Source organism: Lepidochelys kempii, unplaced genomic scaffold (genome assembly GCF_965140285.1).
Source record: "Lepidochelys kempii isolate rLepKem1 unplaced genomic scaffold, rLepKem1.hap1 scaffold_29, whole genome shotgun sequence".
Classification (NCBI taxonomy): domain Eukaryota; kingdom Metazoa; phylum Chordata; order Testudines; family Cheloniidae; genus Lepidochelys; species Lepidochelys kempii.
Genome location: NW_027621931.1, coordinates 1,092,121 through 1,106,006, shown reverse-complemented (window position 1 = coordinate 1,106,006; position 13,886 = coordinate 1,092,121). Strand labels below are relative to the sequence as shown.

The following is a 13,886-nucleotide window of genomic DNA, read 5'->3' as shown; positions in this document are numbered from 1 at the left end:
GACAACTAGAGTAAAAGTGGGGCAAACGTTGAGGGTATTTTTGAGGAATCTTTGAGACGTACAGAGAAAACGTGTCACAAACTACGCAACTGAGAACATGGGATAAACGCCAGGACCGGGGGGGCTTTTATGTGGCTATTAAAGAACTAGCTGGAAAAGGGGGGACCGTTTGTCATATAAAATCCAGCCTGTCCAACACAGAAGCAGAAAGTGATGGTCCCCCACCACGGCCCCCGTTCACCTGGGCAGCAGGGAGCCCTCTGAGGGGCTGACTGAAGGGGGCGGGAGGGGGCGCTGGAGGGCTCCCTGGGGGCGGGGAGGGGGCGGCAGTGGGGGATGGGCAGGTAGGGGGCAGAGAGTCACTTTCCTGCCCCCCCCGCCCAGCGCTCCCCCACCGGGGTCTCCCACTCACCGGAGCACGGGGGGGTTCATGACGGGCCCCACCCCGCACAGACCCCGGAGAGGAGCCGCAGCTGCTCCTCCTACAGATCCGACACGAGGCAGCGCCTGGTCTGCTCCGGGCTCCGCCCCCAGACGCTGCCCCGCCCCCGGTCTGCTCCAGGCCCCGCCCCCAGGCGCTGCCCCGCCCCCGGTCTGCTCCAGGCCCCGCCCCCAGGCGCTGCCTCGCGTCGGGTCTCTCGGAGGAGCAGCTGCGGCTCCGCTTCGGGGTCTGTGCTGGGGGGGCCCGTCATTAACCCCCCCGTGCCCGGCCGGGGGGGGGCTTTCTCCAGCTGGGACCAGCCCCGGGCTCTGCCCGCCCCCGACCCGGTGAGTGGGAGACCCCGCGCGGGGGGGGAGCGCTGGTGGGGGGGCAGGAAAGTGACTCTCTGCCCCCGGCACGGCTGGGATTGGGGGGGGCAGAGACTGGGGCCCGGCGGGCGGGGTCCCTTGGGGGGTGTTGGGGGGAGAAGCCGGAGTTGCGGGGGTGGGGGTTGAATTGTCTCTGTGCAGCCAGGAAATTCCCGGGGGGAAGTGGGGGGCGGCGGGGGAGTTAATTGGATCCCCTCCCCCCCACGGGCACAAATGCCCCCCAGTTTTCCCCTTTTCCCTCTCGGTAGCTCCCACCTGGTTGTAAACTCCCCCCCACCCCCCCATTGATCCGCTCTCTGGTCTCCCCTGATCCCCCCCCCGTCTCTCCCTCCTCCTCACATGTCCATTGAAACTCCCCTCCCGTGGGCGGGGGCGGGATTTCCCTCCCCCTCCCCCCCGTTTTATCCGCAGCGATTTGTCCCGGTGTCGGTGGGAAGTTGGAGCCCGGAGCCATCCCCCAACCTGGCTGCCCCGGCGTGGGGGTGGGAGGAGACGCCGGGTCTCTGCCGGGGCGGGGAAGGGAGGGGACGTGTCCGCCATGGGGCTGCCCCCGATCCCGGCTTCCCAGTCCCACTTGGTGCCCCAACTGCTGCACCGTTGCCCCCAGCCCCCACCTGCCCCCCACCTGCCCATCCCCCACTACCGCCCCCTCCCCTCCCCCAGGGAGCCTTCCAGCTCCCCCCCCCCCCCCCGCCCCGTTCAGTCAGCCCCTCAGAGGGCTCCCTGCTGCCCAGGTGACCGGGGCCGGGGGGACGACGACGATCACTCTCTGTTTATGTTTTGGACAGGCTGGATTTTATATGACAAACGGTCCCCCCTTTTCCAGCTAGTTCTTTAATAGCCACATAAAATCCCCCCCGGTCTTGGCGTTTATCCCATGTTCTCAGTTGCGTAGTTTGTGACACGTTTTCTCTGTACGTCTCAAAGATTGATAAAAAAGTTTGCCCCACTTTTACTCTAGTTGTCTACTTCTAATTGAATATGCCCCTGAGAGCTTTCCCTGTCTCCGTAATTATAAATTACGACGAAAATCTCAGATTTTCCCTTTTCTCAGATTCCTGAATATGGATCTAAAACGTTTGCCAATGTTGCCCATTTCTATTCATTGACCAAATAGTGGTGGGAAATACACTCAGCTTTTACCTCTGTGACAAAGTGGGACTGTTGTTAATGTTCTTAATGTTTCCTCTGAATAGTGTGGGGGTGCCTCAGTTTCCCCTAGGCAGTTCTTAAGTCTCTAGGTGGTGGGATAAGGGTGTATGATCATTGCAAAGCCCTAGAGGGCAGGTGTGTGCAGGAGTCTGGACACAGAGAATGGCCGACACCCTGTTTCCTGGCCACTGATGGCCTGGGCCCTTCCCCCCTGCAAGGTGAGAGCTAAAGGGTTGGAGAACAAAGGAATCCGGTGACCTCCTGGCCCGGGAAAGGAACCAAGCCCAGAGGAGGAGGGGCTGGAGGGAGTTGGAGTGAAGTGCAGACGTGGTTGTCTGGCTCACTGCCCCCCCCCCCCCCCACAAAATGGCCCCAGCTGAAGGGTCCTGTTCTCTGCACCTGCAAGCTCTGTTTTAGACCATGTTCCTGTCATCTAATAAACCTCTGTTTTACTGGCTGGCTGAGAGTCCCGTCTGACTGCGGAGTTGGGGTGCAGGACCCTTTGGCTTCCCCAGGAGCCCTGCCTGAGCGGACTCGCTGTGGGAAGGGCATGGAGGGGCAGAGGATACTGAATGGTCCGAGGTCAGACCCAGGAAGGTGGAAGCTGGGTGAGCTGTGTGTCCTGAAGACAGGCTGCTCACAGAAAGGCGACTGCCCCAGAGTCCTGCCTGGCTTCATGGGGAGCAGTTCCAGAGCATCTCCCAGGGACTCTGTGACAACTGGTGGTAGCGGTGGGATGTACTGCACCCCGTGGATGGCGCTTCCTGCAGTAAGTGACTGGGGAGCAGTAAAATGAAGGGGGATTGACGGGGACCAGACGTGCTGAAGATTCAGAGAGAGACAGTTTCAGGGGGCGGTTAACTCCTGGAAGTGTGTGACCAGAGAGAAGGACTTTTGCAGTAACAGGTTTCCCCTGGGGATTGCAGCGAGCGGTCCCAGGGACGGAGGAGTCTGCCGCTCGACCCTGACAAAGAGGGGGTGATCTCGAGAAGGGCTGGCACACTAGGGGTTCTCCCTGGAAACCGTGGGGAGCTGAGAGCACACAGGCCTGTGAGTCCACAACTTGGGAAGGGCGGAGTGAGGGCCTGTCACCGTCTCCTGAAGAAGGACATTGTAACCCTGTGCAGAAAGAGAGGGTTGAGCGTTGGAAAGTTCACCGAAGTACAGTTAATCGTGCAGCTGGAGGAGGATGACCGCTCTAAGGGACAGATTCCTGACCCGAAATGGGGCTATAGCAGGAACTGGGAGCAGCTGGAGTGGTGGCCAGGCATCGCCAAGACTCCTGTCCCCGACCAGACGAGGGTCTTCACGATCGGGTTCCCCATCCGGGGATCGGAGTCGGACAGGATTGGAGCTGAGTCCGAGAGAGCAAGAGGACCGTGAGAGACAGCGAGAGCCCGAGAAAGAGCTGCAGAAGCAGCAGCAGCATGAACTGGCGGTGGGGGAGTGGAGAGGCCTAGGGGACCCCCCAGGGGTGAGTGGGGATAGACCCCGGGGGGCCAGTTCCGCAGGGAACCTCGAGACTAAATTGCTGCTCCTGGTTAAGGAGGGGGGGATGTGGATGCCCACCTCACTGCCTTTGAGCAGGCTGGAGATTTGAACCGGGGGACCCTGCGGAAAAGCCCCGGTGTCTAGCTCCCTTGCTGGGTCCCAAGGCCATAGACTCCGTCAGCCAGATGGGTGGGGAGGTGGACAGGCTCCCACTCCTGGTCCCAACCTATATGTCTGTGTGGAGTTTCCTTGGGCCAGGCCCCTCGGACCCCCAGTGGGAGCGGAAGGTGATGGTGAATGGGGAGACATTCCTGGGGTGGCGAGATCCTGGGACAGAGAGAACTGGTGTCAGACCCTGGGTGGTGCAGCCTCAGAGGCTGAGGGGCTGTGTGAGCTGGGTGAGGGTCCCAGGGACGAAGCCCCTCGCCCTGCCTATGGCCCAGATCCCTGTGCAGACCCAGGAGGGGTGAGGCTGGCTGGTCGTTAGGGTTCTCCAGGACACCAGCTGCAAGACCCTGTTATGGGGTGACTGTGTCTCTTTGGGACAGGATCCAGGCCGTACTCCTGTAACTGCCAAGGGTTTGAATCCGGGGAACCAATCGGTGGAGAGGGAAATGGTCAGTGCAAATGCAGATGACCTGGCTGGCAGCAGGGAGGAGCGGCTAGGCTCAAGCTATCTGCCTGACTTTAACCAGACCCCTGGAGTTGGGTGGGACAGAGAGATGCTCCCCGCCCCCCTTGCACACCGGAGAGGGGGCTCACGCTGGCTCTGATGCTGTGAGGAAAGCAGCGAGCTCGCTGCCTACCCCCACTGGGACAGCAAGGGCAGTGCTGAGCAAGGGGGGAGCTGAGACCCCAGCTGAGTGGGGGGAGACACAGGCAGGGCAGGGGATCTGTGGGGAGTGGCAAGGTGCTGGGTAAGGAAAGTCTGGATGAGCCTAGGCAGCCTTGTGAGCTGATGGCTGTGTCTCGTCAGCAGAGTGGGAAGTCGAGGAGAGTGGAAGATGAGTGTCCCTGGACCTTACCTGTTAGCTGGGTGGAGAATTGGGACAGTGAAGGAAACGTACCTGTGTCTGTCAGGGGTATTGACTTGCCTTTGGAGGGAGCTACCCTGATCTCCAAGCAGTTGTCTGTGACCAGCCTTGTGTGCTGGGACAAGGGGAGAGAGGTCCCAAGCTGGGTGTCTGGGAAAGAAGAAAGTGTGTCCGGCTCTTCTTTGTCTGTGGAGCAGACAGAAGGGGCCTTTCAGCCTGTAATGGTTGAGGGTCATGCAGTTGTCTCATAGCTGGTTCTGGATTCAGCTAAAGCCCAAGAAGGGAAGGGTCCTAAGTTTGTGTCTGCTTGGGAGAATGGCCCTGTAACTAGGTCGCATCCAGTTAGGGTCTATGTAAAATCCCAGAGACGAGACAATTCTGGTGCTTGTATTTTGCCTGTTGCTAGTGTGTTGTTGGAAAGGGTGTAGCAACTCTGTCTAATCAGGGTGAGATCCTAGCCAGGGCACAAGGAGAGCAGGAAGGTGATGTGATTGTGTTACCTCCTGAGGGTGTGGAAACCGGTAGCAAGAAGGAAAAGATTCCTGAACTTGTGTGTGGCAAAGGGAAGGAGAATGCTTCTGACCTTTTCTCTAGGAAGTCTGTAAGTTTGCCTGAAAGGGGATTGTGTAGGAATCCGCCGGATGGGCCAGAGGTGATTCTGGATGTAAGGGAGACCCAGAAAGAGTCTGTTGTTGCTCAGGAAAGTGTTCCTCTAGAGCAAGCCCTCGGTGAAGAGGGTAAGGGCAGAATTTCTGGGAGGGGTGAATTGTTGCATAGAAAAGCCCTAGGGAAAGGAATCCTCATGGAGTCTTTGCAAGCAGTTTACTGCCACTGAAGGGTGTGAAAGTGATTTTATCAAGAAAGTTTCAGTTCCTAACAGCCAGAAATTTTCTGTTGTGAATGGATCCACTGACTGTCCTGTTGAAAGACCCAGTGTGGAGAGCTTTGAGAAGGTCTCAGATGAAGTGAAAGCTGTTAAGAAAGTTAAACAGTCCCATAACCAAGTGGCTGTGTTTGGCCAGCTTGTTGGGGAGAAGACCCAATCCCAGTTTGACCCCCTGGGGTTTTGGGGTGGCCAAAGGGCATGGGCCGCAGAAACCTTCCCACATGCGGCCTGCGAGTGCTATCGACCACCACCGACCTAAGGGAGGGCGTGAAACTGGAAGGGGCTGGTGTAACTCCTCCCAAGGAATGGGAGAGATGCTGGGGCACCCATGGGAACGTTGGTGGCTTCGAACTTCCCCAGGTCACCGGCTAAAGTGACCCCGCTCAGTTCGATCTCGAAGGGGGCAGAGATGTGACAAAGTGGGACTGTTCTTAATGTTTCCTCTGAATAGTGTGGGGGTGCCTCAGTTTCCCCTATGAAGTTTTTAAGTATCTAGGTGGTGCGATAAGGGTGTATGATCATTGCAGAGCCCTAGAGGGCATGTGTGTGCAGGAGTCTGGACACAGAGAATGGCCGACACCCTGTTTCCTGGCCACTGATGGCCTGGGCCCTTCCCCCCTGCAAGGTGGGAGCTCAAGGGTTGGAGAACAAAGGAATCCGGTGACCTCCTGGCCCGGGAAAGGAACAAAGCCCAGAGGAGGAGGGGCTGGAGGGAGTTGGAGTGAAGTGCAGGCATGGTTGTCTGGCTCACTGCCCCCAAAATGGCCCCAGCTGAGGGGTCCTGTTCTCTGCACCTGCAAGCTCTGTTTTAGACCATGTTCCTGTCATCTAATAAACCTCTGTTTTACTGGCTGGCTGAGAGTCACGTCTGACTGCGGAGTTGGGGTGCAGGACCCTCTGGCTTCCCCAGGAACCCTGCCTGAGCGGACTCGCTGTGGGAAGCGGACGGAGGGGCAGAGGAGGCTGAATGGTCCGAGGTCAGACCCAGGAAGGTGGAAGCCAGGTGAGCTGTGTGTCCTGCAGACAGGCTGCTCACAGAAAGGCGACTGCCCCAGAGTCCTGCCTGGCTTTGTAGGGAGCAGTTCCAGAGCATTGCCCAGGGACTCCGTGACAACCTCCTATCAACAACTGCGATAAAATCCCTCTCATTTTCCACTTTCCTCTCTATAATTTGCATAAATGGATCCAAAATCCCTCAGATTTCCAACCTTTCTCTTTCATTTCTGAACACTGATCTCAAATCTCAGGTTTCCCTCTTACGATGTCATTATCAAATGTCAATTAAAAATCCTCTCGAGTTTGGGGCTGTTCCCCATGTCTCTAAATCCTAGGAACTTGTCCTTCTTTGGGGGGAACCTGTCGCCCTGAGTCCTTCTCCATGCTGGTTGGGAAATTAACCCCCCTGCAACAATGATCATCTTTCCTTCTCCTTTGAGAATCATTTGTTCCCTCCTTTCTCTCTGTTAAAAATGTTTGCTGATAAAAGAGACTAGCCATATATTCAATACCCATCAAAGCCAGAGGCCTCCCCCTGTTTGGGGGATGGGTGGTTCCCAGTTGGTAACAGGAGAGTTCATAGAATCATAGAATATCAGGGTTGGAAGGGACCCCAGAAGGTCATCTAGTCTAACCCCCTGCTCGAAGCAGGACCAATTCCCAGTTAAATCATCCCAGCCAGGGCTTTGTCAAGCCTGGCCTTAAAAACCTCTAAGGAAGGAGATTCTACCACCTCCCTTGGTAACGCATTCCAGTGTTTCACCACCCTCTTAGTGAAAAAGTTTTTCCGAATATCCAATCTAAACCTCCCCCACTACAACTTGAGACCATTACTCCTCGTTCTGTCATCTGCTACCATTGAGAACAGTCTAGAGCCATCCTCTTTGGAACCCCCTTTCAGGTAGTTGAAAGCAGCTATCAAATCCCACCTCATTCTTCTCTTCTGCAGGCTAAACAATCCCAGCTCCCTCAGCCTCTCCTCATAACTCATGTGTTCCAGACCCCTCATCATTTTTGTTGCCCTTCGCTGGACTCTCTCCAATTTATCCACATCGTTCTTGTAGTGTGGGGCACAAAACTGGACACAGTACTCCAGATGAGGCCTCACCAATGTCGAATAGGTCGAGTTGGCTGGACCCTTTTCTTTTCTCCAGCTGGCACAGGATGAGGAGGTCCCTCTGAGTGCAGCGTGGGTCCAGAAGTATCCCAAACCCCATGACAAAGGGTCTCCGTGAGGGGGGGCTTCCCGCAGTGCAAAGCTGTAGCCAACTCTGGGGTGGATCCACGGTGGCCATTATTTGCTAGTGACAGAGTATGGAAATGTCTTACTTATTTTGGCCCTCCATGGCTTCCCTTCTCCTGTTAAAGAGGCGTCCCCCCGGGCTCCCTCTGCCTGTGTGACTGGCCAGCAGGGGGTGGTGATAACTTTCTATCCACTTGTCAGACATGTGAGGGAACACTGTTGCTGGGGGGGCAGGTGTCTGTGTGGGGAGATTGCAGCGGGAGCTGAAGGGGCTTTGTGGTAGGGGAAGGCCTCTGGGTGGCTGGGCAGGGGGGACCCTAGTCAGGTAGGTGGGTTCTGGAGGGTTTGGGGTTTCGGGGTGTAGTTCTGATGTGCCCAGCCCTAAGGCTATGGGTCCTGGAGGTGGGTATCGCTGGGAGCCTGTTGGCTGCAGACCAGTGGGGGTGGGGGTCTGTTGGGCAGGTGGGGCAGGGGATTAGACGCTGCCTGGTGCTGTGCCAGGGGCTCTGTCTGGGATTGCCCAGCTGGCTCCTGGGACCATTGCCATGCCCAGTGCACAGAGCTGTGGTGGGGCGGTCCCTGGCGCAGGAGGAGGGGGTCCCAGGCAAATGGGCTGGCAGATCCTGGTGGAGGGCAGGTGGGGGTCCTAGGCAGGCAATGGGGAAATCCCAGGCAGGCAGTGAGGGACTATAAAATGACTCTACACAAACAGCCCCCCACCCCATTTCTCCTGCCATTTGCAGGAGCAAATCCAGCCATGGGGGAGCAAACAACCCAGGAATGAGAGTTTCCTAGCAGACAGGCATGGAGAGGTGTCAAGGTTCCTCCCCCACTCTGAACTCTAGGGTACAGATGTGGGGACCTGCATGAAAAACCTCCTAAGCTTATCTTTACCAGCTTAGGTCAAAACTTCCCCAAGGTACAAAATATTACACCCGTTATCCTTGGCTACCACCACCAAACTAATACTGGTTACTGGGGAAGAGCTGTTTGGACGCGTCCTTCCCCCCAAAATACTCCCCAAAACCTTGCACCCCACTTCCTGGACAAGGTTTGGTAAAAAGCCTCACCAATTTGCCTAGGTGACCACAGACCCAGACCCTTGGATCTTAAGAACAATGAACAATCCTCCCAACACTTGCACCCCCCCTTTCCTGGGAAATGTTGGATAAAAAGCCTCACCAATTTGCATAGGTGACCACAGACCCAAACCCTTGGATCTGAGAACAATGAAAAAGCATTCAGTGTTTTACAACTGAATGTAACTGAAGAGAGCACAGGAGCAGAATCGCACAGTGTCAAATATCTCCTGTTTGCACAAATAAAATGGGGGGTTAGGTCCAGCATAACGAACAGAAGCTTCCTACCCCTGGCCTTCTCTCAAACCCTGAGCCTTCTCCACCCAGACCAGAATGTGCTTGGGGTGTAAGAAGCAGGCTGCTGGGGTCAGAGCGGCTGGTCCAGGGTTACTGATCACACAGACCTTGAATGCTGGCTGGGGGAATCCAGACAAGGGAGCTCCAGCAGCAGAGCATTGAAACTCAGCCAGGATTACAGATGACACAACTCCTCACTGCTCCGGATTGCCCCGTGCATGGGACAATGGCCTCGGTTGCTGGTGAAAATCCTTGAGACCTGGAGAGTTGCTCCCCCCATCCCCATGTGCACTAACCAAAATCTACCTTCTCTGCAGACTTGGTTTTTTGAGTCCCTCATTCCTGAAGTCACATGACCCCGATTCTTATTCTTATTTTTCACATTCTGCTTTTCTAGACTATTTAGAGTCTGTTGCTTCTGAATGATAGTTTCTAATTTCCCAGTGTTCTCCACAGCCAGGGATTTTCCTACTCCCTCCCATTGCACTGGACTCACTAGGTTCCCTGGTATTTCAGAATGGCCACACTGGGACAGACCAAAGGTCCATCTAGCCCAGTGTCCTGTCTTCCGACAGTGACCAGCGCCAGGTGTCCCAGAGGGAATGAACAGAACAGGGAATCATGAAGTGATTCATCTCCTGTCACCCATTCACAGCTTATGACAAAGAGAAGTTAGGGACACCATCCCTGCCCATCCTGGCTAATAACCATTCACGGACCTGTCCTCAATAGATTTCTCATGGTGGTTTTTTTTTTTTGTAACCCTGTTATAATCTTGTCCTTCACAACGTCCTCTGGCAAGGAGTTCCCCAGGTTGACTGTGCATTGTGTGAAGAAATACTTCCTTTTGTTTCTTATAAACCTGCTGCCTATTAATTTGATTGGGTGATTCCTAGTCCTTGCGTTATGAGAAGGAGTAAATGACACGTCCTTATTTACTTTCTCCACGGCAGTTTTGATTTTATAGACCTCTCTCATATCCCCCCTTTGTCTGTTTTCCAAGCTGAATAGTCTCGGTCTTTTTAATCTTTCCCCATACAGAAGAGTTTCATACCTGTAATCATTTGGGTTGCCCTTTTCTGAACCTTTTCCAATTCCAATATATCTTTTTTTGAGATGGGGCAACCACATCTGCAGGCAGTATTCGAGATGTGGGTGTACCATGGGTTTATATAGAGGCGATAGGATATTTTCTGTCTTCTTATCTATCCATTTCAGAATGATTCCCAACATTCTCTTTGCTTTTTGACTGCCGTGGCACACTGAGTTGATGTTTTCAGAGAACTGTGCCCAGTGACTCCAAGATCCCTCTGTTGAGTGGAAACAGCTCATTTAGAGCCCATCATTTTATATGTGTAGTTGGGATTATGTTTTCCAATGGGCTGCAATATGGTGCTATCCTGCTATCCTGTTCCCATTCTCATAAAAGAAGAAGAGCATCCAAATGCGTGTTTACCTTCATTCCCTCAGCGGTCCTCATGGGAATCCCTGATCGGTTCCAAAGTGTATTAAAACCTTTCTTAAAGGGTTACCTCCTGGTGGTTATCAGGTCCTGTGAGTTTGTAGCCCAGAAAGACCCCCCTCAGTCAGCTCAAACTCAGCTGTTTATCCCCCAAAAGTCTGTCGTCTTCAGTCTCCTGAATGAGGGTGACTCCCTTTCTGCGTTGGGTAAAGCTTCAAAAGGTGGAGCTCTGCATAACCAGCCTTGAGATCTGGCATTCATCACCCCGTAGCGATACCAGCTTGCACAGGAAACCCATCCCGCAGCCCTTCCTGGTATCATGTGGCGCATCTCGGCATCATAGTCTGTGAAGAATTCATGCTTTCAAGGGCTGGCTTCGATATACAGATAACAGTCATAATTAGGGCAAGAGTTTGCAGGCAATGAAAAGAGAGTAATTGACAAACGTGAGCAATATCTAATCCTTTAAAGCCTGAAAGTGCCTTGGGGGGAGGGGACAGGAGCCGGCTGTGTGGGGGCGGTGGGGCTCAGATACTGGGCATTGAGAGCCTAGAGCCAGCTGTGCGCTGGAGAGACGGGGCATGAACCAGCTGTGTACAGGGGAGATGAGCAGGGGAGAGGTGCTGTGGACACAGCCGCGAGCAGCTGTGAGTGCCGTCCTCTCTGCAGCATGATGAGAGAGCCTGGCATCCCACTGCTGATCCCAGACTTGTATGAGGAGGGAAGAAATTGGCATCAAGTCTCAACCGCAGCCAGCCTGTGCCCTGGGGAGGAGACGGGTGTCTCCAGGGAGAAATCTGGGGGATTGTGACCCTGCATGCCCCACCCACCCTCTGATCAGCAATTCCGGATATTAACGGTGATTCCACAAACAAAGAGTAATTTTGGGAAAAAATGCAGTCCTAGCGACAATTTCTGGAAAACACTGGCCCTGGTTGTAACATTAAATCCGATAGTCTCAAGATCTAGGCCTGTGTTGATCAGATCTGCCACTCTGCCTTCACGGAGTTCACTCTGCTGGTGGGTTCTACCCCTTCCCCCATTCTGTGTCTGCCTTGTCTATTTAGATTGTAACTTCTTCAGGGCACGGGCCATCAACGCTTCTCGGTTTGTACTGTGCCTAGCAAAATGAGGACCCACTGTTAGTTGGCCCTTAGGCACTAAGGTAATGAATATGATTTATAATAATCATCTCCTGGCACTTTGAGCCAAGGAAGCTGGCCTTGGGACGTTACTACTTAAAAGTGAGCTGGGCTTAAAAGCATGGAATATTCTTTGTGACAAGTATCCCACAAATTCCACTGACCTCCCTTGTTTTCTTTGCCTTGAGCAGGGTTTCCAGTTTCCAGAACTGATGTGATCTCGCAGCTGGAACGAGGGGAGGAGCCGTGGGTCCCAGACCTTCATGGCTCTAAGAAAAAAGTGCTCCCGAGAGCTGCCTGCATAGGTGAGGCATTGGTTAAACCAACCCCAAAACTGTCGGTGAATACAGGAAACATTTGGGATGCCCTACAAAGACCTTGTGAGCTCTCCAAGTTCAGGATTGTTCCCTGCAGATGTAGAATCGTTAGGCAGAGGTCACTCATGGCTTCCCACCTATCCTGACTGACAACTGGCAGCAGGTCCCTCCCCAATCTCGATGTCCCCTGAGATTTCTTCTGACATACGGACCCAGAACTGATCCCTTCCTTTCTTTCCTCTGGGGAAGGTTGAAGGGAAAATCAGCTCCTGATAAGTTTGATCTGTCCTGTACACATTTTGGTTCCTTCATCCCTTTTTCCATTCTTCTCTCTGAGATTTCCTTTCTCTCTGGCGCAGGCAGAGACTTACGTCTGGATTCTCTCGGTCTCCCGTCAGGTGTTGGGATGGTGAGTGAAAACGAGGAGGAACCCCAGCAGGAAGATGCTGAGCGAGTAGAAGCCCATGGGATGTTGTCAGGAAGGTCCAAAGGGAATGATTCTGGGAGCTGTGCACGCCCAGAAAAAACAAAAGCCTGTGAGAGTCAGCAGAGGCCAGAGGAAAACTTCGGTAGCCAGTCAGACCTTATTACACGTGAGAGAATGAACTTGGAAGGAACACGCTACACATGCCTCGAGTGTGGGAAAAGCTTCAAAGGGAGCTCGGACCTTCTCACACATCAGAGAATCCACACGGGTGAGAAACCTTACGGATGCTGTGTGTGTGGGAAATGCTGCAAGCGGAGCTCGCATCTCATTGCACATAAGAGAATCCACATAGATGACAAACCTTATGGCTGCCCTGAGTGTGGGAAACACTTCAAGCAGAGCTCACACCTTATTACACACTGGAAAATCCACATGGGTGAGAAACCTTACGGATGCCCTGAGTGTGGGAAACTCAGGATGCCCTGAGTGTGAGAGGCCCTACACATGCTCTCAGTGCGGGAAAAGCTTCAATCAGAGCTCTACCCTAATCACACATCAGAGAACGCACACAGGAGAGACCCCCTACATGTGCTCTGAGTGCGGGAAAAGCTTTAATCGGAGCTCTGTACTGACCACACATAGAAGAATCCACACAGGTGAGAAGACTTATGGATGCTCTGAGTGTGGGAAACGCTTCAATCGGAGCTCATACCTTATCATACATCGGCGAATCCATACGGGTGAGAAACCTTATGGATGCCGTGAGTGTGGCAAACACTTCAATCAAAACTCAGCCCTTACCACACATCAGCGAATCCACACAGGAGAGAGGCCCTACACGTGCTCTGAGTGTGGGAGAAGCTTCAATCAGCGCTCAAACCTTATTAGACATCAGAAAATCCACAAGGGAGTGATCTGTAACAAATGCCTTGACTAGGGCTGGCCAAAGGTATTTTTTTCTTTTAAATCACATTTGCTAATTCCCACTTAGTGATCTGTGCCCCATCTTCACCGTGGTTACTCAGCTCCCCCAGATGAGTTGCCTGCTCCTGCCTTTTGCAGCTCACCCTTCTTTGGGGTCAATCCTGTGATGTTTTCTATCAACTCCTTTCCTTTTGGGTCAAAGGAGCGTGTGTCCCTCCAGCCAGGAATGTTCATCAGCTCCAGGTGGGGGAGAGAGGTTTGTTCCCAACAAGCTACACTGAGGCAAAAACTACCCGTGCCTTACATCCACTAGGACTGTACATGGCGTTGGCTGCTCAAGTTAGTGATCTTGGTGTTAAAAGACAATTACAGTTGTCGTGCAGATGCAGCCGAGGTGCAGTGGTTGGCATTAGCTTTCCCCTTGACCTGACCTAAACTCCATCACATGTCCTAGTCTAAACAAAGCCTGAGCATCACAGTTATACTGTTCCCCCATTTAAAAACAATTGTTAGTCATAAAGTTCCCCCACCAGGATCATATTGTTTCATTCCCAGTTGTCACAGTTCATCAGAGCGCTGTTGCTTCACGTTTTCCTGAAAGCAGATATTTTTCCTCCCGTTTTCCT

The 13,886-nt window shown here is 53.7% G+C and overlaps 1 protein-coding gene across 1 annotated transcript in view; it reads left to right on the top strand.

The window, feature by feature from the left end:
• LOC140904567 (uncharacterized) overlaps positions 1–13,273 on the top strand; it is a 708,751-nt gene extending 695,478 nt beyond the window's left edge. Inside the window, 2 exon segments of the mRNA XM_078851059.1 lie at positions 12,524–12,818; positions 12,820–13,273. Coding sequence (XP_078707185.1) covers positions 12,524–12,818; positions 12,820–13,273 — 749 coding nt within the window.
• Positions 13,274–13,886: the final 613 nt, after the last annotated feature.